Source organism: Eleutherodactylus coqui, chromosome 5 (genome assembly GCF_035609145.1).
Source record: "Eleutherodactylus coqui strain aEleCoq1 chromosome 5, aEleCoq1.hap1, whole genome shotgun sequence".
Taxonomy (NCBI): Eukaryota; Metazoa; Chordata; class Amphibia; order Anura; family Eleutherodactylidae; genus Eleutherodactylus; species Eleutherodactylus coqui.
The window spans coordinates 156,704,362-156,731,135 of NC_089841.1; the positions used below are offsets into that span (position 1 = coordinate 156,704,362).

At 43.9% G+C, this 26,774-nt stretch overlaps 1 protein-coding gene across 2 annotated transcripts in view; it reads right to left on the reverse strand.

Annotated features, from left to right (window-relative positions):
- The window catches only part of TANGO2 (transport and golgi organization 2 homolog), a 126,482-nt gene that overhangs the window by 45,527 nt on the left and 54,181 nt on the right, over window positions 1-26,774 (reverse strand). For both annotated transcript variants that reach the window (XM_066603459.1, XM_066603460.1), the window contains one exon: window positions 20,859-20,973. In XM_066603459.1, coding sequence (XP_066459556.1) covers window positions 20,859-20,973 — 115 coding nt within the window. The remainder of the gene's footprint in view (window positions 1-20,858; window positions 20,974-26,774) is intronic.

A 26,774-nucleotide genomic window follows, 5' to 3' on the forward strand; every position in this document is an offset into this window, starting at 1 on the left:
TCACTGCTGACACGCCGGCTCTGCACTACACATGTACGTCTGTGCACATCGCAGAGCAGAGAGAAAACGCCAGATGAAGTGGGCCGCGGGTCACTGCAGGGGCACGGGTCACATTCCGCAGCGGGATCCGACCTGGCCTTCTGCATTCACCCTTACTTCAAGTCTGGCTTATTTTGGTTCAAACATTGCAACAAATTCTAATGCGAACAGATGAATTTTGCAGAGCTCAGAATACAATGATAAATTTGTCACAATCTTTGATTTGTTTTTAAGCTAAAATTATCATTTTAATATCCGAGTGTTCTGGCTAAGCATTGATCAAAGCTCTGAAAGCTACTAATCAGCCTCTGCTTTGTGTCTGGGGTGAATTATACAGTTATTAGTTGCAGGAATGGATTTATCACTAATCTAGCAGATTAAAAAAGCAGACATGATTCATTTATATTAAATAAAGGATTTTTATCGAATATAAATAATCACAGCATTTACAATTTACTATCTCAAGATTCCAAAACAGGGCAAAAGCTGCAGTGAAAATACAAGAAACACTGCTGAATTTCTTAGGGTCTGCTTACAGCAAACGATAAGGGGTTGAATGAGCGAACAATGTCAGTTCGTTCAGGCAGCCTGTATACATCATTGGCTCGTTCAAACCAGAAATCATTCAGTCAATCACATTCGCTATATAAGTGAATGAGAAGAACTGAATGATCGCTATTTAAACTGAACAATAAGTGATTCTTATGCCGCCATAGACGGAATGTTTGGCTGTTGGCTGCATATAGACTAAACAATTATCGTTTACTTTCACTCGTTTGCACCATTTTTTGAACAAATCATTCTGTGTAAAAGGTCATTTAGTGCCAAGTTTTATGTCCTGACCTTGATATAACCTTCATTTACTGCTGCTACTTTTAACCTGCAAACATTGTTTAAAAATAGTTATGATAAAGTCAGTCTTAGGCTGGGTTCACACTGGGCGGATTTGCCGCAGAAATTCCGTCCGGAATTTCGCCACACAAATCTGCATGCGGCCACTAATCTCGGGATTAGCCAGCCATGTGGACGAGATTTGTCAAAAATTTCGTCCACACAGCACGGCCAATCCATCACGGCAAAGACGGCGCTGTGGCGTGGATTCCCCAGCCGCAGCATGTCTATTTTTTTTCCATGGCAGCCGCGCTCCTCTCTATGGAGTCGGTCACAACGGAAAAGCATGTGGCCAAGCCGCTCCATATGCGTTGGGGGTTCTGTTTTCGTGGTCTGTTATGGGAGCAGAACGGGAAAATCTCCTGGAAAGAAAAACCCGTCTTATGACAGAACTGAACAGCGCTGAACGGGTCCATTCCATTTGTGTTCAGCTGTCTGGCATTTTACCGGCCAAAAAATTCCTGCATACTGGACTTTTTCTTATGGTATTTTATGCCGGATCTGCAACGGAACCTCAGAACAAAGATTCCAGTGCAAATGTCAAAGCAGCCTCAAACTCAATAGTAAAGATGGTGCTGTATGACTGGTTTTTGCGGAACACGTTGTACTTTTTAAGAATACCATTTGCTGATTTATATAACTTTTTGATTGGTTTTTGTTCCATTTATTGTGAAGTGAGATATGCAAAATTAGCTATTGTGGCCATGTTTTTTATGGTTTTTTCACAGCATTCAATACGCTGCTTAAATATTGTGCTAACCATTTTATGCAAGTCATTACGAAAGCAGTGATAGTAAATTTGTGGGGTTTTACGCATTCAAAAAATAGTCAAAAACGCAACATTGGTGCAGATTTTGACTTGAACTATACAGTCAATTTCAGCAGGCACTGGGCTCCCCCTCTTCTCGGAAGTCTTGCGGTCAGTACACCCTTTCACCTGGTGACCTATAGTGAGCGCTGCGGCGCTGGTCAAGTGATGTGAAAATACTATCATCTGACAAGCTGATCAGCACTCAATAGACACTGCGGGGTGCTGAGATGCACTGACAGAGCGGAAAACTTCTGAGCTGGGGGGGGTAGGGGTGGGTGGAGAGAGCGCTGTGGCTGCTGAAATCAGCTGCGGATATGCAGCTCCAATGTTGCAGATTTTGACTCTGTTTGAATGCAGAAATGCTGCGGGATTTGCCATGGAATTTTCAGCTACAGAGATTCCGCAGCAGTTCTGCCCCATGTGAGCACAGTATCAGTAAATTTTCCCCTTTGTCTTATGTTTGACATGTGTTTCATTCTAATAACATAATCATATGAAATCCCACCATGATTTTTGGGACATACTATTTTGTGCATAATATATAAAGTTATACTTTTGGATAATGTCGTTAAAAAGATGAAAGGGTGCTAAACAATTTCATCTAGGAAAATGCCTTCATTAAGATACAAGGAACTGCACAAATCACCGAAACAACTATTAACCCCTTAGTGCCCACCCATATATTATCAGTTCACCATGATGTGATCATAGCATTCTGATGGGTTGCCATGGCACCTGGAGGCTTGAAGTATAGCAGTGTATTATACCAATGACTAAACTTCGCAACATTCAAGTCCCATCATAGGACAAACATGAAAAGTGAAAAAGAAAAAAACACGGCAAAGATAGCTAATTTTGTATATTTCACTTTACAAAAAAAAAACTGATTCAAGAGACCCATTTTGAAGAAGGAAGTATACCCAGCTGCAGACATCGCCACTACACAACGTGGTATCACAGCCCCCACCCGCAGAAAAAAGCGGGAGGCACTTCTATAGCTTTCCACAAACAGCTGTCACACAGATTGCTCTCGTCGGAGGCTGACCCCGAAGGGCGCTACCTATTTGTAAAATTCCAACTGGGTGTGGAGACCTTTACCATCGCTAATGTTTATTTTCCCAACCAGTCACAGGTCCGCTTTGGGATCCGAGTGTTGGGGGCCCTGGCGTCCTTCGCAGATGGCTCAGCTATAATTCTAGGAGGCGACTTCAATATGGCCATGAACCCCAGCCTCGACTCGTCAGGGGGTAAGTCCAGTATCTCACCCACAGCGACACGTAGACTAGCGAGAGAACTGACGAACCTAAGATTAGTAGACATGTGGCGCATACTACATCCAAAAGTCAGGGATTATAGTTACCACTCACCAGTACATAATAGTTACCACCGACTGGACTACTTGTTCATCTCGCACAAACTCTTAGATAGGAATCCTAGGTGCTCCATAGGGGCATTCTTGTGGCCAGACCATGCTCCGGTCTGGGGATCCTTAGATTGGGGTCAGAGAGACAGAACAAACAGCAGCTGGAGGCTAAATGACAACCTCCTACATGACGGAGCTTGCCTACAGGAGATCCAACAGGCGATAGAGCAATTCAAAACAGATCACGCAACAGATGACACATCAGCCCCAATCAAATGGGAGGCACTCAAGTGCGTGTTACGGGGTATTTTCATTTCCCATGGGGCACGCCTAAAAAAAGACAGAAGCAGGGCAATGGAGAAACTAATCGCTAAACTGGGTCTCTTGGAGTCAACCAACAAAGCTTCCCCGTCGGATGAGAGAACAGCGGAGATCTCTGATGTCCGCGGCCAGATCCTGCAAATATTGGACCAAGCCTCGCTCTGTCAAAGAGACAGAGCAAAAGGGAGCTTCTATGAATATGGGAATAAATGTAGCAGGGGGCTGGCAAGGGCCCTCAATCCAAAATCCCCACAGACATACATCTTTTCCATCCAATCACGTAACGGGCTACAAGTACACACCAACGCAGAAATCCTAGATAGTTTTCGCTCCTATTACCATAACCTATATAATCTACAGAATGACTACATGAGGGCAAATGACGAAGCAGTCGCATCACAAGACGCCTACTTAAAACAGAATAGCCCTAAACGCATTCCTGAGGCGGACCGGTGCTCACTAGAGGAAGATTTCTCCCTAGGGGAATTAACTGATACAATCAAGGCCCTCAAAATAGGCAAGAGCCCCGGGCCTGACGGCTTTACGCCGCGCTTCTTTAAAATATGTGGAGAGGCATTGGCCCCGATAATGCTAGATGCCTTTAACACTGTCTCGCGCGAATGCCCATTCCCCCCACAGGCCACCATAACAGTTATCCCTAAACCCGGAAAAGATCCCCTGGCCTGTGGCAGCTACAGGCCTATTTCATTGCTAAACATTGACACCAAGATCTATTCCAGCATGTTAGCGGCCCGTCTAAGACCTCTCATCCCCCTACTGATAGACAGAGACCAGGTGGGATTTGTTCCCGGGAGGGAGGCAGGGGATAACACAATTAGAACCCTGGATATGGTGTCCAGGGCACGCCGCTCCGTGGACCCACTGTGCCTGCTATCCGTAGACGCTGAGAAAGCATTTGACAGCGTGAACTGGAGGTTTCTACAAACGGCTCTGCGGACGGTAGGCATAGGCCCACGCTTCCTGGACAGGGTCCTGGCACTGTACAGGGGCCCTGTGGCTAGGGTGCGGGTCAACAGGCAGTTATCCCAACCAATCGAGATTAACAACGGCACCAGACAGGGGTGCCCCCTGTCTCCCTTCCTTTACATATTAGTGATGGAAACACTGGCGAGGGCGTTAAGAGCTAACCACGACATACAAGGGGTTAAAATGGGCAGAATAGAACACAAAGTCGCGCTATATGCAGACGACCTCCTGGTGTATATCACCAACCCTAGAGTAGCTCTCCCATGCATACTGAAGGAATTCGAAATATTTAGTAAGCTGTCTAACTTTAAAGTCAATCTCAGTAAATCAGAGATATTAAACGTAACACTGCCCGAGAAAGAAACAGATTCACTACAATCAGCGTTTCCCTTCGCATGGAGAAAGGATGGAATTAGGTACCTGGGGACGGTTATCACGGCAAATACCGATAAGCTTTTTGAAAAAAACTATACCCCGCTGATCACGGCTCTCGAGAAGGACCTAGACAAGTGGAAGTCTCTTCCGCTGTCCTGGTTTGGGAGAATAAATACAGTTAAAATGAACTCCCTCCCCAGGTTCCTATACATCTTTCAAACGGTCCCCATAAAATTGACAGGAGCATTTCTCACAAGGATCCGACGGTTAGTCATGAGATTTATTTGGGGCAACCACAGACCCAGGAGGAACTGGAGGGCCCTTTCCAGCCCCAAGACAAGCGGCGGGATGGGTGTCCCCAATTTCTCCCTATACCATAGAGCGGCCCTAACTAAATGTGTGCTTGACCTGCTTCATGGCAGAGGGCGCAAAAGATGGGTTGAAGCTGAGCACGATACGACATCGACCGGGGTACAAGGGTGCATTTGGATTCCGGGAAAGGGCGGACACAGGGACCTAGGTATGTCGCCTTTCATAGAAAATCTGCTCGGCACCTGGATCGGCCCTGCTGGCAAATCAGGATTGATCACCTCTCCAGGTCCGCTCACCCCTCTGGTGGGTAACCCAGATGCACCAACGTTCTTGGGGGGCCCCTCGTTAATAGAGGGATTGACAGACTCGGTCCCCAGAATACGAGACATCATGACAGGCACGAGACTAAAGACCCTACAGGAGATCCTAGATGGGAGGGATCCCCCGGCCGGAGCATGGTACCAATATTTACAGCTGTGTCACTATGTGAGGTCCTTGGGCAGCTTACAACAGTTAGGGAGGACAACCACAACCTTTGAGAAGATTTGTCTGTCAAACCCTGACCCCCCAATAACCATTTCCTCAATATATAAACTACTACTAGAGAGGGACACGTCAGGAGGAAATAGGAAGCTAGAAATGACCTGGGAAAAAGAACTTGGGACAGATTTAGCAGGGCAAGACTGGGAGAAGGCCTATGTCCTGACCCATAAATCAAACAGCTCTAGCAGACTACAGGAACTTAATTACAAGATCCTGACCCGATGGTACAGGACCCCGGCGGGACTGGCCAAAATATACCCCCAACACTCGGACCTCTGCTGGCGGTGCCTCTGCGAACCGGGGACCTTTGTCCACATATGGTGGTCTTGTACACACATTCAACCACTGTGGCGCGAGGTAGAGGCTCTATACGTAGCTACTTGTAAAGGCTCGACCAGCTTTACCCCTGAGCTGGCGTTGCTTTCTATGTTCCCGGGGTCAATGTCTGGGATAAAAAGCTCCCTTCTGCGTTTTTTCATATTAGCAGTCAGGCAGATCATCCCTAGAAAGTGGAGATCCACGACGCCCCCGACGCGAGTAATGTGGTTGGAAGCTATGGACAACTTAAAACAAATGGAGGAACTGTGTGCTAAAGATGAGATGCGTTACTCTAAATTCTATAACACCTGGGCAGTGTGGTTGCAGTTCCGGGCCTCACCCGGTTTAGAGGCCTGGCTACGTGACGGCACTACCGCTACTTAGCCGGCAGGGACACTCCCACTACCAAGGTCAACTTGCCCTACATAACAGAGGAACTGGGCTGTGGGGTGTGCTCGGACTGGACAGACTTCCCTAACCCCTCTCCTTACCTTTCCCCTTCATCCACTCTTGTTTCCTTTCCTTTCCTTTTTCTTCGCTTCTGGACTTTTTTCACCATCTAAAAATTCCAAATATTCCTAAGTTCACTTCTAAATTCCCCAAATAATGGGACAATTGATGATCAAGTTCCAGGGGAATGTGATTTACGATTTGCTATGTTATGTTTTGTTCGTTTTAAATAAAAACCTACTCGGGGGGCCGGACAGCTGTAGAATTTGCTAAAAGATAAAATGGTTACTATGACTAACATGTCCATTCCTATATCTGTATCGTACTTCCTGACGCAGTTAATAAAATGCTTTTGAACCATAAAAAAAGTGTTTGTAATACAGAAAAATAGCAAAACAAAAAAATTGTATAAATGTGGTATCACCAGAATCGTGTTCACCCAGATAATTATAATACTATCACATTATTTATTCTGCATGCTGAACAACGTAATAAGTAGATTAAAAAAATGGTGGAATTTCTTTTTTTCTCCAATTCCCCCCACTAAAAAAGAAAAAAAAGTTATACAATACATTATATATACCCAAAGATGACACCATTAAAAAATAAAACTTTTTTCGCAAAGAAACAGGCTCTAAGAATGTGATGACGAAGAAAATGGAAAAATTGTTTGGTCATTAGGGTATAAAATGCGCCCATCACTCAGGGGAACCCTATGCTGTGAAATTATAAACCATTTACACGCAAAGATAATCTTTCAAATGATTGAAAATGTTAGTGATCGTTTTGCATAAAGTACTAATGAGCACTAATGCCCATTAGTACTTTATCAGCTTCATTTGTGTGCAAATGAGCCTCCAGGAGCTGCTTGCAGAATTTAGCAGGTGGTCTGAGCTCTGCAATTAGCTCCATTCTTCTGGCATGGGTTGCTAAGAGAAAACAATGTAATTTCTAGCTCTAGCCTGGGGGCTGTTTTCTCACAGGAGTTGTAGAGAGAATACAATGTAATCTCCTGCTCCTGCGGAGAGCACAGCATTCGGTCTGAACTATGGATTTTAAGCTCACCTAAAAATAATTGTTCAGATGAAAAGTGCATGATGGTGGCATTCACACAAAACGATTATTGATCATATGCTATCGTTTTAATGAATTTTGAGCAATAATCGTTGCATGTAAATGGGCCCGACAGACAGCAGCTCAATTTGGGAGTATGCCCAAAGAGTGAAATCCCAACTCATTGAAAATAAAATTGTTGAAATGCAATTAAATAAATGATGAATGTTTCAGACAAAATGAGAATGCTAAGAATTATATTGTCCCTTTAAGCAGTTGTAAGAAACAGCACTTACCTGTCTCCTGATAAACATAAGTAAATTCACTGTGTGAAGCAAAGTATTCGCTTTAACAGATTTATTTCCTGCTTTAGAGGTCCTTTATAACATTAGTGTCAATTATCAAGTCATTACTGTAAACGACCACAAACAAACAGCACTAATGCTATGGGCCTTTTGTTCCTATGGCCTTTGGTGCCAAGTTGTTCAGTGTGAAAAAGTATAAATATTTACCATCTGCTGAAAGATACCTCTGACTGAGTGATGCTGTTCTAGAATCCCCTGTAGTCCTTGCAGAATGCATGGGAAGCAAACAGCTTTTAGCCTACAGGGCAGCAGCTCTCAACATCTGTATCTGATGGACCTGCAATTCCTCTACTCCCCAGGTAGGATGTCTCAGTTACAATGCCTGTCATTTCTAGCATGGGATTTCATCTGGAGACCCGCACTTATTAGCAGGAGTTCAGATGTTTTCATGCAAGAGCAGGGGTGATAGTTTCATGTATAATAAATCTATAAGAGAAAAGCCCGACTGAGCAAACATGTTGCAGTTTTCCAATCAATGTATGATAATTGCTTTTGAGGCCGATATCAGAGTTATCTGTCGTGCGTACAGTTTTCCAGTGCAACACAACAATAGCCCACTAATTTGTATTGAGCCACTCATACCTGAAATTGTCTTTACGCGCGTATCACTCGCACAAAAAAGAACTGCGCCATCGTGTATTACATGTGGGTATTATTGTACCTTGTCACCACCAGAATAATGGAGACCTAACGTGACAGCTTTGCACTAGGGTACGCCCCCAAAGGTCCTGATTGGCTGCCTGCAGGAAAGTCCTAGCAGCGTAGAGAGTGAGTTTTGCCTTGGATGGAAAGTTAGGGTGAGGTTTTGTTTCAGCGTGAGGCTTACATTGTTAGCTGTAAATGGTCCAAAATTGAAGCATTTACAGCTAATAATTTAACCATACAATAGTACCTTACATGAGCATACATGCCAAGATAGTGCATGGGGGTTTGTAGTACACAGCAAGTACCCATGTCATTGCGTACATGCTGCGTTCTCCCATGAGCCCAGCCCTAATTTTTATGTACTGAATACCTTTTCAAGAGTTCTGTAATTTAAAACTATTAAAGGAGATGTCTCGAGGAAGCAGTGAATTTTTTTTTTTGCCCAGTCCCCCTAATTAAACAAACATTACTAATTACCCCTGTAAATGACATTTCTAGCTGGTTTGTACTTACCGTTCCAGCTTTCAGCAACTTATAAAAGTTTCCCCAAGATGGCCGCCGACTCTTTTCCCTTCGCTCGCTGCAGCCCGACGTGCGCGCTCCCGAGACGCTACCAGCTGTGTCTCCATGGCAACCAGACGCCCCGCAGCCGCCGACCGGACACCTGGAGTGAACACGGCCGACCAGTCACCCACCGCCAGGCAGAAGGTAACCGGCGCAGCGCGCCCCCCCCCCCCCATCACAGCGGCAGCCCCCCCCCGGCCCAGCGACAGTTCCCCCGGCCTAGCGACAGCCCCCCCCCGGCCCAGCGAGAGTTCCCCTGGCCTAGCGACAGCCCCCCCCGGCCCAGCGACAGCCCCCCCGGCCTAGCGACAGCCCCCCCGGCCTAGCGACAGTTCCCCCAGCCCAGCGCTAGTTCCCCCGGCCTAGCGACAGCCCCCCCATCGCAGCGGCAGCCCCCCCATCGCAGCGACAGCCCCCCCATCGCAGCGACAGCCCCCCCCATCGCAGCGACAGCCCCCCCGGCACAGCGACGACAGCCCCCCCCGGCGCAGCGGCAGCCCCCCCGGCCCATCACTTACCAGGACGGCAGGACAGCTGGGCGGCTTCTCCGGACAGCTGGGCGGCTCTGCACCTTCCTCTAACAGAGGATGGTACAGAATGGCCGCTCCAGCGCGCTCCCGAGCAGTGACAGCTCATCTGCGCATGCGCAGAAGAGCTGTAGCGGGGAGCACACTGAAGCGGCTCATGCTGAAAGGAGAAGACCGGACTGCGCAAGCGCGTCTAAAAAAGCAAGCTGCCAGCGAATTTAGACGGAACCATGGAGACGAGGACGCTAGCAACGGAGCAGGTAAGTGGAATAACTTCTGTATGGCTCATATTTAATGCACGATGTATATTACAAAGTGCATTAATATGGCCATACGGAAGTGTATAACCCCACTTGGTTTCGCGAGACAACCCCTTTAAATGTAGTAAAATAACTACTCTCTAGTTCAACATATTAATATATTTTTCCAGTATTTTACAACGGATCACTAAGAAAAAAAAAATACATAAACAAATACCAACACCAGCAAACATTGTATATTTGCATGTATGGCATGGGAATGGAGTAGGCTCAGGAGCTGTGCCTGCGCCATCATCAGTGAGTGTTGGCTTAAAGGGGTTCTTCTGTACTTTTACTATTGATTACCTATCCTCAGTATAGGCCTTCAACAGTTGATCAGTCGGGGTCAATCACTCGGGATCCCCATCAAAAAGCTGCTTGCTGGGCCCACTGTCAGTCTGGACAGAGCTGGAAGCAAGCAAATGACTTTCAAGACCAACCATGAATGACAAGCCAATCAGAAAGTGACCCTCTATAATCTCTAGTACATAGCTTTTTTTAGGGTCTGACTGTCAAAAGGCTAACACTTTATAAAAAGTACTAAAGCCAGTGTGTTGATATTTTGGAAGGATTACCTACTGAACAATTGTGATAAATCCCCATTTATTTACCACCCACATTCTTAGTAGCGGGTACACTTAGTAGAGGCCTAATGACTAAGCTTTTTCTTAAAATTACTGCCTAAAACAAGACGCTATTTTGAGAAGTAGGTAGCTGTTAAAATGTCTGCAGCTGTTGTGAATCTGCTCCTTTTATTGCTCTACAATGGACAATAATTACCGTAGCATAAGCGTTAGGTTTTAATCCTCCTTTGATACAAGGAAACTGACTTTTAATTGAGCTACAAGGAGTGCTGGACTAAGTCTTACTGCTAAATGTTTGCTGTTGGATTGCAGATTGGAACTCACCAAATAAAGTATATGCATTGCATAATTTAAAAAAATTGTACATTTTTCACGTATTCTGCCTGAATCAATTCTTCAGTGTTCAAGAACTTTGTTTCCAGTCATTAAACAAGAATATTTATAGTTTATCTCTAGAGCCTGCAAATCTGTCCAGCCATGTGATGGTCACATCGGTGCAGTTCTCCTTACATTATAGTTATCGATTACATGACCAGGACAGGGTTCCCAACCTGTGGATTCACACGCAGGTTGGGAACCCTGTTTCACAGTGTTTAATGCATTTTTATTTGTGTTTTCACAATGCTTTTTGTAGTTCAAAATCACTACAGCCAGATGTTACTTATCATAGAATGGTAGAGTTAAAAAGGACCTCCAGGGTCATCGGGTCCAACTCCCTGCTCAATGCAGGATTCACCAAGCCATCCCAGACAGATATTTTATCCAGCCTTTGTTTGAACACTTCCATTGAAGGAGAACTCGCCACCTCCCATGGTAACCTGTTCCACTCATTGATCATCCTCACTGCCAGAAAAGTATTTTCTAAAATCTAATGTGTGTCTCCTCCCTTTCAGTTTCATCCCATTGCTTCTAGTCTTTCCTGTTGCAAATGAGGGCTAATCCCTCTGCATTGCGACAGTACTTTAGATACTTGTAGACAGTTATTAAGTCTCCTCTCAGCCTTCTCTTTTGCAAGCTAAACATTCCCAGATCCTGTAACTGTTCTTTATAGGACATGATTTGCAGACTGCTCACTATCTTGGTAACTCTTCTCTGAACTTGCTCCAGTTTGTCTAGGTATTTTTTAAAGTGGGTTGCCCAGAACTGGAAACAGTATTCAAGATGAGGTCTGACTAAGGAAGAGTAAAGAGGGATAATTACCTCACATGATCTAGTCTTTATGCCTCTCTTAACACATCCCAGAATTGTGCTTGCCTTTTTGGCTGCTGCATCACATTGTTGACTCGTGTTCAGTCTATGATCTATTAGTATATCTAAGTCTTTTTCACATGTGCTGCTGCTTAGCCCAATTCCTCCCATTCTGTATGTGCTTTTTTCATTTTTTTTGCCAAGATGTAGGACTTTGCATTTCTCCTTGTTAAATACCATTCCGTTAGTCGCCGCCCACTGTTCAAGCTTTTCTAAATCTTTTTCAATACTCTCTCTCTTCCCTAGTGTTAGCTAACCCTCCAAGCTTTGTGTCGCTGGCAAATTTGATCAGTTTCCCATCAATTCTCTCCTCCAAATCATTTATAAAAATGTTGAACACTGGGCCTAGGACAGAGCCTTGTGGTACCCTACTTGATACATTCTTCCACTTGGATGTACAGCCATTTATGACCACTCTTTGAGTATGATCACTCAGTCAGTTGTGAATTCACCTAAACAGTTGCCTTGTCAATCCCATATTTAGTCATTTTTTTCAATAAGTATGGTATTTTTTTTGTCAAATGCTTTACTAAAGTCAAGATATACTATATCTACCGCATTTCCCTGATCAACCCAGTCAGTTGATAGAAGAAAATTAGATTTGTTTAGCATGACTTGTTTGTTACAAACTCATGTTGGCTCTGGTTAATTACTCCATTTTTATCCAAGTACTTGCATACATGCTCCTAAAATTTGTTCAAACATCTTTCCCGGTATAGAAGTCAGGCTCACAGGCCTGCAGTTTTTTGGATCCACCTTCTCTTTTTTGAAGAGGAGGACAACATTTGCCCTTTTCCAATCTTTTGGGACTTCGCCTGTTCTCCAGGAATTTTCAAAGATTATGGCGAGTGGTTCAGCAATTATCGCTGCTGCTTCCTTTAGTATCCTAGGATGTAATTCATCTGTGATTCAACAAGTCTTTTTTGATCCCCACCTTTTCTATGTCCATAGAGCGGAAAGCTGCAAGATTTCTACCATACTGTTTAAATAGTATGTGTAGGAAGAAGACATCAATTCCAGCAATGCTAAATATGACTGTGAAAATATCCCTCTGGTATTCCTTACAGTTTAATTCAATATTTTATATCTCAATTCTGATTGTAATTTTCTACATGAACATAAATTAAATACCTTTGAATGTAAACAGTATTTGTATTTCTAAAGGACAGGTTGTGCAGCCAACATATTGCACCATACACTCCACAGTCCACACAAGTTATAAGGTAAAGCTATACAACATCGGTTGAATTACAATTTATGTATGTTTTTATTCTATAGGTAATTGCTTTCGTGTTCAAGGGAAATTTACCAGCTACCTCTGAATACTTAGAGGCTTTACGTATATTGCAGCCCCATTTGAAAAAACCTGTTGTGGCAAGCCAAGTTTTATTATTACATTTAGGAACACTAAAGAGAACATGTGACAGACCTCTCCTCAAAAGTTTGGGCTTTTCTTAGCAGTATTATTACTCTTTTTTTAATTACATTGTCAAAGAACCTGTCTGGATGTAGGATTGCTAGACAATTTAAAAATGCTTTCATTTGATCAAATTCTGCACTGTAGGAAGCAGAGAATGTTAGCGATAAATCTTTTTATATACTTTATGCCAACTGACTAGCATAGAAACCCTGCTTCTTTTGCCCTACTGATGGATCTCTTTGGATAGATTAGCTGAGCGAAGTTGGTGCATACTTTTTTAATGCTTTCAAATATTAACAATTCTACAAAATGCTTGTCGCATACTTTTTGTTCCTCCATTTGCGAAGGGATACTATTAGAGCAATTTCTTTTCAGCTCTTATGTTACAATGCACCGCTGTTCTCCTGGCTCACCTGCTATCTAATGTAAAGAAAGAAATAAGAATTTTATTTCAATTCAATTTTATTTTATTCCTCACTCTACCCTTTTGGATTGTTTTTTTGAACTATTATTTCTTCACCACACCATTGTTGTTATTTTATATATGTTATATTTTAGTGTGTCTTCAGCGAGACTGAGGAAGAGGCGTGTTTGCCTCGAAACGTTTTTTCGTTTAAAGAAAAGGCGTGCCTACCTCAAAACGCTGTGTGTTTATTTGCTGGCTTTCATTCAAAGATAATAAATTTTCCCTCAAAGCTTCAAGCTTACATACGTCTGTCCAAAAAGGTCGCGTCATTACATCAGTGGTTTTTCTTCCTTCCTTCTCCATTGATATTTTATGATGTGACTCTAATTTTCATCTTATGATTTCATGTATTTTCCTGATGTTGCTGCAGTGATTATACAATGATACTTTTATTGCTATAATGTCTTCCTTTGTAGAATTGCCTTATATTATAGGATCAATATGTTTTATGAAAATGGTTATGATGTCTAATCATTTCACTAGACATGGTTTATTTTAAATAATGAGTGTTTGACAATGGCGCACTAGTTAAGATAAAGGACATACTATTTTTCCAAAACACGTAAACATTTGTTCCATCTCCATTTTTTGGACCAGGATAGGATATTGTGGAAAAGCCTATATATGCTGGAGAAGTTTCTTCCTCTACATTTGTTCCTCTCTCTTGGGTGTCTGCTCCATCTGGGAATTGGTCTCTACTTCCATTAGTGTGCTGGTGTGCGTCTACCATGTTTGAAGCTGGTAGTAACCCCTTCACTACTCTAGACCACCTGCAAGTCTGAAATGAATTCACAACTTTTTATTTTAACCCTCTGCAATCCAATTTTGGATGCTGGAGAGGCCCCCGACAGCAGAGCAGCCAGTAATATACAGTAAGAATACCCTGCCGGACGTCTTCCGACATCGGAGCTGTACAGCCTTCCATCAGAATGTCTTCAGACGTCACATAGTGGATTGAAAGGGTTAAAGAATAAAGATGAGCGAACGTGTTCGGCTCCGCCCCTTTTCGCCCGAACACCGAACTTTGCGAGCAATTCCGTGCTCGGGCGAAAAAAGTTCGGGGGTCGCCGTGGCAGCGCGGGGGGGTGCGGCGGGGAGTGGGGGGGAGAGGGAGAGAGAGAGGGCTCCCCCCTGTTCCCCGCTGCTGCCGCCCGCGGCGCGGCGCCTCTCCCCGCCCCCCGAATCTTTACGCGCGGACACTGAAGTCCTCGGTAAAGCCAGTGTCCGGGTGCGTAAGTGTTCGTTAAGAACACGTTCGCTCATCTCTATTAAAGAATTACCATCAATATGCAGTGAGAATGGATATAACAATTGTAGTATATAATGTACATTTAATACGTCACTTTCAGGGAAAACTTTGGTTTTCTAAAATATCCGCTCTATGTTTGCTAATATAGCAATTGAAGTCAAATGAGCTGTGGTTTAAATATCTGATGGTATTATACAGGCCCATTTTACATAAAAAGACATGTACAAGTACTAAGTACAAATGCACGACCAACTCAAGAATTTATTACAGTCACAGGCGATTAAGTCAACTTGCCAGAAACCTCTCTAGATTATTTGCTTGAGAAAGCTAACTGCTTCTATTTTCAGGAATGTTCTGCTACAGCTAGCTCCCTCGGTCACAGAAAGGCAGGTCACCTGTCTAACATCTTTGCATGTTGTGAATGTGAAGTTAAGTGACAGTACTGTCGGCAGCCACTGAAAATAAATGAACTTCCATATCACAAACAGAAAAAAAAAAAATCAAAGAATCAACAATAACCAGTGTGAAAAATTAACATTGAAATACAAGAGTTTTAGAAAACTTTTTCATATGACAAAAGATTAATCTCCAGGAAAGTTCAAAAACAATCAGCTATAATTATTAACACACAAATAATGGGCCCCGTCACGTGGCAGCTTTTTGCATCTCGAGGTTGTTTGAATCTCAGAATTCAGCTAGATAATAAATTTTCCCCTTTTGTATTTGAAACATACACATCTCATATTCTTCCACTCTATAAAGATGTCTTCGTGCTGAGATGATTAATCTTTATTATTTTTTTAACTCATAAACGGCGAGTCATGTCTGGACAGAGTCCTTGGCAAGCATGCCATAAAGCAGAATTTCATAAGGTTCTGCAAAGTAGACTTTAACCCCTTTCCAACACGCTCACGTAAATTAATGGTCTAATAGGCTGATCCTTATTCCTATAGTCCATTAATTTATATGCAGAGTTTGATGGCACTGTGCACTCCTGCATAGAGCGCCATCTTCTGGATCAGGCTGTCACGATGACAGCCTGATTCTGTAGTGCGACAGGGAACTGAAATAATCAATTCCCAGTCATAAAAATTTCCGAACTCTGCATTTGCATTAAGTGCTGTATTCCCGAATGCAGAAGCAGAAAGTGATTACTAGGGAATCCCGTGACGTCTCTGCATGTCTGTGCATACAGATCACTGCTAACAGTGATCTAATGGGCTGTTACTATTGGATCACTATTCATCAGAAGGGAACACATAGTTAATGTGATCCCTGCTAACCTGTCCCCATACTAAAAAAATGCGTGAGATGTAAAAAAAAATAAAAAAAAAAAAGAGGAAAAAAGATTATAGACACATAAAACGTTAAGAAAATAATAAGCTGTTCTCCCACACAAAAAACGTGTACACCTCTCTGAACCCATGTACACCAGTTATTGCTATCCTACGTGACATGGACGCATTTGTATGTGGGTCAGGTGCTCTGCCGTTAATATGATCCTGTCATGCAGAATGTATATTATGCAAAATGCACACTAATTAAATAATCAGAAAACCCCATGTGTCCTAAAGAGAAACAAAACAAAATATTTTGCAGTAGACTAAGGAATAAAAAAAAAAAAAACACCTTCAGGGCTTGTTCTCACGGGTGCGAAGATGTTCGTCCGGCTGTGTTACGATCACAGCGAGGCTGAAAATTGCACAAACGAGCGTTGAAACTCCCGTTTTAATGCCCGTTCAGACGGTTGAGTGCAGCAATTATACGCCACACGCTTAATACTGTCGGGAGGGGGGGAGCAGTTTAGCTCTGCTAAACTGCCTCCTCTCCAGCTGTCGGCAAGGGGAGGGAGGGGGGCGGGACGGAGCAGGAGCTAGTGTGCTGACCTCCCGACCCCTTTTGGCTGCCAGCAATAGGACGGGGCAGAAGTGGGCGGGAACTTAGCACACTAACTTCCGCCCCTCCCATTTCAGACAGCCAGCAAGGGGAGGAGAAGAGGAGGGAAGGGGGTGGGAGTTTAGCAGACATGCTGCTAAACTTCATCCCACCTCCCCTTTTCCCGACAGCTCCGATAGTAGTCTATGGGATGGCCAGCATATTCACCGAAGGGACAAAAGGTTTCGATAAAGACTTATGGAACCCCCTGCGAACCCTCCTTTTGGGATTTCCAGAGGACCGGCACACCTTCTGTCCCACCCTATATGGCTCAGATACAGACAGACTCTTCCCACTACGCAACTGCATACGAGACCCCACCACTTCTAGATTCTTTTGCACTTCCTTCCGTCCCTCCTGCAGCACATCGGTGGCGACATCAGCAGCAGGACAGGCAGACGGGGTAGGAAGGGAAGTCAGACCACGGGGACTGAGCGCGGTATCAACTGAGCAGAGAGGAAGGGGAGCAAGATGGCTATGGCAGGATGGTCCCCACTGGGTCAGCTCCCCAGTGGCCCAATCGAATTGGGGGTTGTGCAACGCCAGCCACGGCATCCCTAGTACCATGTCCACCGACATTTTCTCCATCACCAGGAATGATAGATCTTCCGAGTGGCGACCCCCCACCGTGAACTGTAACACTGGAGTCCTCCATCGTACCAAGCCCGAAGCAAGAGGGGTAGCATCAATGCTAGCAAAACGAATTGGCGTCTTCAGCGCTACAAATTCAGCCATCAGGGGCCCAACGAAACGCATGCTTATCAGGTTAGCGGCTGCTCCGGAATCAATAAATGCCTGCCCTGGGCGGTAGAAGTTCCGGAATCTAACCTGGCAGGGTACCAGTCTAGGACGTACCTGTAGTCCTAGGTGATCCTCCCTGCAATCGCCTAGGACTTGGAGTCTTTCTGCCGATTCAGACTGTGGGCGCTGAGGCCTCAGGGGGCAGGTTATCACCCGATGTCCAGCTTTCCCGCAGTAGAGGCAGAGATGATGCAATAAACGAATCCGGCGTCGCTCCTTGGGGTCCAGCGAGTCCATTTCTATAGGCTCGGGAACAGAGACTGGTACGGAAGAGGAGGGAACAGGACAAACGACCTTGCTGACTCTACGGACCTGTCTATCTTGCTTCCCAGCCCTGAGCCTCCTATCTGCCTTCACAGCTAGCTCCATAGCCTCCTTTAAGGACCCGGGAACGGGATGGGAAATCAATAGTTCTTTAACCGCGTCCGAGAGGCCCTGCAGAAAAACGTCTTTCAGAGCGCTATCGTTCCATGCAGTATCACCCGCATAGCGTCTAAAATTGGAGCAATAATCCTCCACACAAAGCGACCCCTGATGCAACGCCAACAGCTGAGAAATCGCGAACCCCACTCGGTCCGGTTCTTCGAAGATACCCCCGAGTTCCTGGAAAAAGGAGTCCACCGACTGCAGGCCGGGGGAACCCTCGGGAATGGAAAAAGCCCCGCAGCAGGGACATTATAAGCCCGACCCTCTGGGCCTATGACCCGGAAGAATGGGGACGCATCCTAAAAAACAACCGACACGCCTGTTGAAAAACAAAAAACTTGTTCTTCTCCCCAGAGAACACCTCGGGAAGAGGGCACTTGGGTTCAGGACTGGTTGAGGCGTCCCGCCCCTGCAACAATGCCCACTGCTCCTGGGCCACCATGCGAGCTGACAAATCCTGGATCAGCGGCACCAGGGCTTGGAGCTGGTTTATGAGGGAGCTGTTCGCCTCCATGGAAAAAAAAACAATTTAAAGGGCCAGTTATTATGTTACGGCTCTCTGACCCCCGAGCGCCAGGTGGGGTGCCCTGAACTTCCCGCACCCCACTGTCCCTGCCTACTTGCCTCGGCCCTGGCTAATCCCAGACGGACAACTGGATGGAGGTCCCTGCGCTGGCTAGGGACCTGGCGACTGACAAGAGAAACTAACTGATGGGGGGACAGAGTGCCGACAGAGAGGCAGATGGAAAAGAGCAACAGAACAAAGCAAGCTACAGGCAGGCTGAAGGAAACTGACTGGCAAACTAGGGCTAGCTGAGAGTAGCTGCAGACAGACTAGCTAGTAGCAGACAGAACCAGAATAGACAGAGTAAAAGGCACACTAGAAAGAGGCGGACTAGCAACTAGTACTGACTGACTGACACAGGCAGAACTGACTAGTGGCTAACAGAACCAATAACTGGCAGTGAGCTCAGGTCACTGCCAGCCTTATAAACGAAAGACTCCGCCCCGGGGCGGAGAGTGGGAGGAGCCAGCTCCCCCACTACTGCACAAGAGAGATGGAGGAGTGCGGGCGGCGCCCTACGGGTGGACACGCCCACGCCGCCGCACACCAGCCGTCCACGTCGTCGGGAGAGCCCTGACGTCAGGGCTCCAGGACGCCGGAGCCGGGGTGGGGGGCGCTGACCACGGGACCCTGCGCTGCCCTGCATGGTAACAGAACAATTCCAAAAGGTAGATTTCTGCTCTAGGCACAAAAGCCCTTGGTCATGAAAAGGTTCAATAACAACCAATTAATTACAAAAATAAAAAGAAAGAAAACAGAGGAAAATGTCTTGAGATTGAATTTATCCCTCCTAAGGCTGACCATACCCACATTAGATTTTGATCAACAAGTTTGCCAGTTATCTAACATGCATGGTGACTTCTCAGCGCTCCCCTGATAGCAGATGATGGGGGAAGATAAGGATTTCAACAGCCCAACAGCCCAATCATTTTGTTCTGGGGGAGTTAACTTGCTCTAGAAGTGGTGTTCTCCCCTCTATGCACTCAACGCATATATATACACTCAGAAGTGGCTGAGCATGCATGTACATCGGGATATTTGGCGGGATACCTCTTGGCCAAACCCTCAGCTATCGTATGTGTTCAGGTTAACTTTAGATATAGATAGAAATACAAATTTACTAAAGGCCCATTCACACGCAATGATTATCGCTCAAAATTTGTTCTAATGAACGAATTTAAGTGATAATCGTTATGTGTAAACGCAGAGCCATCTTGCACTATTCCGTCACTTGTCGTTTATTGCTGAGTCTCAGCCTGCATAAAAATAGTTGTTAGTTCGTTCGCTTGTCCCTAAATTTAAATGACATTTGTTCAGTCTTTCAAACGACTTGAGGGGAGGGGTGATTGTTTGCCCAGCTAAATACAATGACGCATGCCTCAGTGGACAGTGGCTTTTCTTCGCACTAATTAAAAAACCTCCTGACCAGAGATTCTTCGCATAAACACACGCCCGCCTGAGCAAACAACATATGCAGTGTTTACTTAGCTAATGAGGAAAATGGCAAGGATTTCAAACGATTATCTTTACGTGTAAACGCTCAGCATTTGAAAGCATAAAAAGTTGTTAATTTGTTCGTTCAAATGACAAATGCATGGGAATGGGGCTTAAACCATTGTGTTCACATCTCAATATTACTTGCTTAGCATCTAAAGAGTTAGCGCTAATTCCCACAGACGGATTTCCGCCGCGTATCATGCGGCGGAAATCCGCGGCATTGCCCCGCAGCTATTAGGTTCTATTGAACCTAATAGCGCAATGCTCACGGTGCGGAATTCCACCATGGAATTCTGCCCCGTGAATTCATCCGTAGTCATCTGCGGCATGTTCTATTTGCTGCGGGAGTACGCGCGGACGGCTTCCATTGCACTCAATGGAAGCCGTCTGCCACGCTATCTTCCTCTGTGTAGCACTGCCGGCGCGTCATGCGCTCTACTGCACATGCGCGCCGGAGCGTCATGCGGGATGTCAGGCGGCGGATCCGGAAGTCAGTATGGGGTCTCTGGGGTGGGGGGAGTCGTGTCGGGCTCCGCTGCGGTATTCCGCTTGCAGAGCCCATCACGGCCGTGGGCATTAGGCCTTACTCCAAGATTTGCCAAAAATGTTGGTAAACTCCTGCACTGTGACCACAGTACGAAGGAAACAAATGAAAACACATTAGATGATCTCAGCAGCCAATTATGATCAGGTCCTGTAAGTTAGATGCACTGCCACTGCTTATCCAGAACATTAAGTGAATAAAATTAATTATGTTGTTACAACAGGATCTGTTAAGGGGATATTTTATATGATAGTACTTACTTGAAATCTGCTGCAAGCAAGTTAAATGCATTGTAAAGATGTCCCTCAGCAGACACTTTCTTCATATATGAAAAGCTATCAAGATCGGATGTCAAGAAGTTGGCCACCAGGGCACCTGGGTGGAGAAAAACAAAAACACACAATGGCTATTCAACGGGAATTTATGTTTGTTTACCATAAAAAGCTCTGGAACTTACAGTGAAATAAATATATATGCCTGTTGAGCCCTTCTGGTGAAATAATGTTTGATGGATTTTGCTAAAGTAGTCATACACATTAGATAAACATCGGCTGATCCAGCTAACCATCTGTCAGGAAAATACTGAATGTATGATTATTTAGATTCAATTTCATTTTAATTCCTTTAGTTAGGAATATACTGAGTATGTAAAATTTCAGACATGGCTTCTGAACTATCATTGTTCTGGACAAAGAGTCAAGTTAATACGTTTAATGTGCAGATTCAATTTACTTGGGCACAAAGGTGAAGTAAACAGGATGGGCATTTAAGATTAGATGAGAGGTGTGATTACGTTTGCATACAGACAAAGTGGACTCAACATTTATGACTTATGAAACTATTATCGCTAAAACGGCCGCATGACTGAACGAACTCAACATTTTTGTATAAAATTACATGTACAGATAATGGCTTTTAATCATCTCCATTTCTTCATTAGCTTAAGTAAACTCAGTAGCTGCTGTTTGCTCAGGTGGGTGGGTGTTTATGCGAGGGATTATCTGGCCTGCAGATTCCATTATCTTCTACCATGATGAGTAAACAATGCACTCATTATGTATACAAGGCAAACTCAATGATTACATTCAAGACAGCAAGCCGCTCAAAAGACTAAACAAATTCCATTCAAATGGAATGTCTTTTGAGCAATCAAGCAATGGTTTTTATGCGGGCTAAAAACCATCACTTAACGGCAATTGAACGATCAATGCACATCTGCCCGCGTTTACATGTAATTATTGTTGGTCACTTTCAGCCGTTTGAACGAATTTTGAGTGATAATCGTTGCATTTATAAGGGCCTTTACAAAGCAATATGCGGCTATGTTAAGTGTGTTTACAATGCATAAAACATATATTTGATTTCCACTTCAAACAGACGTGTTCTGACACCTTTCTATATGGAAGAATTAGGAATGCTGACATTTGGTCATCTGTATTGGAAAAAAAGGTCCCAAGTAAAATTGGAAGCAGTGATGCTTTGGAAGCTTTGGAGACAGAATGAGGATGTCATATCTGTCGAACCCTTGGACGTGAGGGGAACCTTTGGTGACGGGAAGAGCAGGTGTCATGCCTGTCGGTCTACTTCCCAGTGATGTACCTGTAACATGTAAGATGTAACCTGCAATCTTTATACTTTGTGATGTGAGGTACGCTGCAACCTTTATAATTTGTATATTGTATATAGATATTATTCTTTGTATACAGATGCAATTATTTACCACTGTGCTTCATTATCACTTAATTTGAATCTTACTGTTAAACCTTCCATATTGTTGTACTTTCTTTAAAGCGTAATCTGAACTTAAAGGGGTTGTCCCGCGGCAGCAAGTGGGTCTATACACTTCTGTATGGCCATATTAATGCACTTTGTAATGTACATTGTGCATTAATTATGAGCCATACAGAAGTTATCAAAAGTTTTATACTTACCTGCTCCGTTGCTGGCGTCCTCGTCTCCATGGTGCCGACTAATTTTTGGCCTCCGATGGCCAAATTAGCCGCGCTTGCGCAGTCCGGGTCTTCTGCTTTCTTCAATGGAGCCTCTCGTGCAGGATGCCGGCTCCGTGTAGCTCCGCCCCGTCACGTGCCGATTCCAGCCAATCAGGAGGCTGGAATCGGCAATGGACCGCACAGAAGAGCTGCGGTCCACGGAGGAAGAAGATCCCGGCGGCCATCTTCACCGGTAAGTATAGAAGTCACCGGAGCGCGGGGATTCAGGTAAGCGCTGTGCTGTTTTTTTTTTTAAGTCCCTGCATCGGGGTTGTCTCACGCCAAACGGGGGGGGGGTTGAAAAAAAAAAAAACCCGTTTCGGCGCGGGACAACCCCTTTAAGTCTTGCTCCTCCTTGCAATACACCATCTACTGTGTATGGGGGGGGGGGGGCAGATCTTCTTTCAAGTCTCTACTTGAGAATCACTTAGAGAGCATTCATGCACGGCGATTTGGATGTTGTAAAAATCACAGCAAAAACAACATCAGAAAAAAAATCCTGTGTTTTTGTAGCATTTACAGTTTTTATCCAAATCCTGGAGGCATATAATAGTATCATCCCTCTTCCTTAAAGAATGGAATCCAGAGAATTCTTCGCAACTGTACCTCATTAGACAATTTTCAACATAAAAAGAACCTGCACTTTTTAAATGTACAGAATAGGCAATTTTAAGCATTTCTGCAATAGGTTTTATCAGCCTATTCTGTAAATTTTTCTCAAAAGAAACCCTCTTCTACTATGGCGCTAGGTGAAGACAGGGCTGAGAAATCTTCACCTTGCTGTATAACAGTAGAGGGTGCTGCATCCAGATGTCATTGCACCTGCTGTCTACAGAACAGATACTACTGTGTATAACAGTGTATGAAGAAGACTATTAGATATATTTTATTTTCTCTAACGCTGTGTCCTTGTATCCCACCACCCTTGTATGTTTTACTGTCCTCCCCGGACACTGTGAATGGAAGCCATTCTACGCTCCAGACAGATTCTCCCCTCACAGTCACAGCCGCCAGACTTGATGCACTAACAGGGTATCAGTGCATTGGGCTGTGACATATAAAAATGTACACCTAAATGCACAGAGGCCTGCCAGTGTGTCGGATCCGGCAGCTCACTGTGAAGGGAAGAAGCCATTCATTGGTCCCTACTGTCTGCGCATGCGTGCCTTCTGATGGTGTGTGTGCGGCTAGGGATGTGTGGATGTGTGCGGGGGCTGTTTTGAAATGGTGCAGTGACGGTCGGGCCCTCTAGTGATAGGCATGACTTAGACCTTATAAACATGATGTTCTCTCAGTCGCTGGGCTGTTCGCAATTGGTGTCCAGCCTACCATCGAGGCTAGACGTCTTTTTTTAACTTTTATGCTACTATATATGGTTTAGCATTCCTAATGAGGTAGAGAGGGGAAGGCTTTACTGAAACACATAAGACGTTTTTGACTAATGCTAGTACCCAAAGGTTCTTATGCTAGCAGTTCTTTAGAGATAATAGGAACTATTTATGTAGAGACTATATCTATGTATATATAGAAGTTAAAGATCTAACAAAGTTCGAATAATGCTCCTTACAGTGAAATAAATATATATGCTTGAGAATATTAGGTAATTCTAAACCTATTTACATCATACACTCAACATAAGGCTGGGACGTCGCACAATTTATCGAAAAGATGCATGAAGTCACATTTGTGACTGTAGACTAAAACAAATGCAAAGAAAGGGAATTGAGTTGCCATAGGTAGTTGCACATAGCAACCAATAAGATAACAGCTTCTTCTTGTAACCTGTATTAGGAAAATGCACACAATAATTATGACCTCTTATTTGCCCCCAGGCAGTAATAATGCAGCCTTTTGCCTTCACATGGTAATAATACTCCTTTTAAGCTCTCATCAGTAATATTGCCTCCTTTTCAGCTCCCATCAAAAACCCAAAATACCCCCACTATTTCAGTCTCCCTGTTGCTTCTGCGTTCTGGCCCTCCCTCCCCTCCGAGGTATCATGCTCACATGCCAAGAAATGGAGGTCAGGGATTAGCCACAGTGGAGCCACGTCTCATTTAGCACAGACCTCTTTAATTTTAATGCTAAATTTAAAAAAACAAGACAGACGCTACTCCAGCTGAAATACCCGAAAAGCTACTTTAATATGCAAGATGCTGTGGACAAGTAGTTGTACTCGTCAGGGCATGATTTTAGGCGTTTCAGTATAGTACCTTTTTAATTGTGAATGTTTAGATTCCCCTAATTAAATGGCCTACACTGGTGACAGGTTCCTTTTATAGGGGTGGTCCACTTGAAAATTATTTACAATAAAAAAGGATTCATTGAAATGAATGAAAACGGATGCCAAACTGATACAAACAGAGACTAATGCTTCTGGTTTTGGACGGATCCGTCTAACTGATCCATCAAAAGAAACCAAAAATCTTAGCTACTGTTTGTTTCAGGTTCGGATCCATCTTTCAATCCATTTATGCGATTGTAGAAGAATCCATTAAAAACGGAAACCAAAATGCAGATATGAAAAGAGTCTTCTTTTAGACTGTGATCTTGCAACCAAGCACAGGCTCTGTACCACTATCAGGCTTCTATGCAAAAAACTGTATAGGGACAAAAAGGATGGAACCATAGGTGTCATCTTCTGCACTTTTGTCCGTCTCATATTTTGCCCCCTATGGTTCTGTCCCTGCGCAGTTTTCTAAGTTGCAAATGGAAAGCTGGAACAGAGTTTGCGCTGATACAGAAGAAGTGAAGTGTGAAAGAAGCCCAACTCTCCACCTTTACAATCTCCCAGCAACCTGAGGTTATGATACGGGAACTTGTGTTCAAGTTATCACCTCAGTTACCAATCCGATAAGATTTAAGGGAGTGTGTGTCACAATTTGATGCAGGATTGCCATGACGGCACCCATGGGTATAAACGGCAGAGTAGCCAAGTGTCTACTTTCAGAAAATATAGTTCTACGAAAAGCCTATCTTTCTTTTTAGAATGCGGGTTTCATTTGCGTGTGTCAAAAGTATGAAATGCTTCCAAAACCCCATACAGCAAAAAGTTAAAACATATTTTCATAAAAGAAAAAAAATGTTGCAGTTTCATAAAAAGAAAATCTTTCAAAATTATTTTTGCAATGTCTGCATGATCTCAGCAGCTGTTGCCAGCTACATCCCAGATCGATGAATCACTAAATTTGATAAATGAAAAGGTGTTCAGGTTGTAAAACTAATGTAACCAATATCCAAACACTTTACCAAATGGCTGCCCAGCTAAACGCTCCCTTATTTTTATTGCTTCTCAGATTAGGATGAACGTGTTTGTCGGGCATTGCCAAATAAAGTGAGATCATGTGAAGAACAATGCAGCTTTTATAGTCATATTATACACCTGTCATGCTGCCGTCAATTATCACATCTCTCCCACCAAAACACATGAATGTAATGTACCTTGAAATGCAGCAAGTTAGGAGGTCTTATCACTTAGTCCTTGTTTGTATGGAATGCCTATAGCTCAGTCTCTCATTTGATAGGAGGTAGATTTAAAGCACTTTTGCAGTGTCTTGTTTTCCGTCCGTTCAATTGATTACTTCTGACGGATTATAAGATTATTCTTAAACCTGGAATCCTTTACACTTCGACACTGTATTAAGTATATCTAATTGTTTATTGTTCAGGACAATCCGGTCAGGTTAATGAGCCATAGATGACATTGACACCTGACAGGGCTAGTTATGTCACTATCCAATAGTTACAGATAATAGTTTGCTTACGCTAGACAAGACATACAGATAATACGGCTAATCATTCATTCCTTCTAAAAGATTGACATCAGTCAATGATTGATTCCTTAGACGTTTTTTATGATATGCTGTAATTTTTTCCCTGGGATCGTCATTATGATTGAATCATTGCATGTGAATGTTTTTAATGTGGATAATTTAATGATTTTTATTCTTAATTAAAACAGGGCAACTATATTATTGTTTATCATATTTGTTCATTCTAATAGTAACTTTTGGATTGCATTGTTAAAAATACCAAAAAAATGTCTTTCGTCAGCACTACAATTAACACATGGCAGCTCATCGCTACAGAACTAATTTTTTGCTTCATTTGAAAAGAAAGGCACAATCCAGACAAACGGTTGTGAGAGAAACCATAGTGTTTGCTGTTTGCCATCTTGTTCCCGGA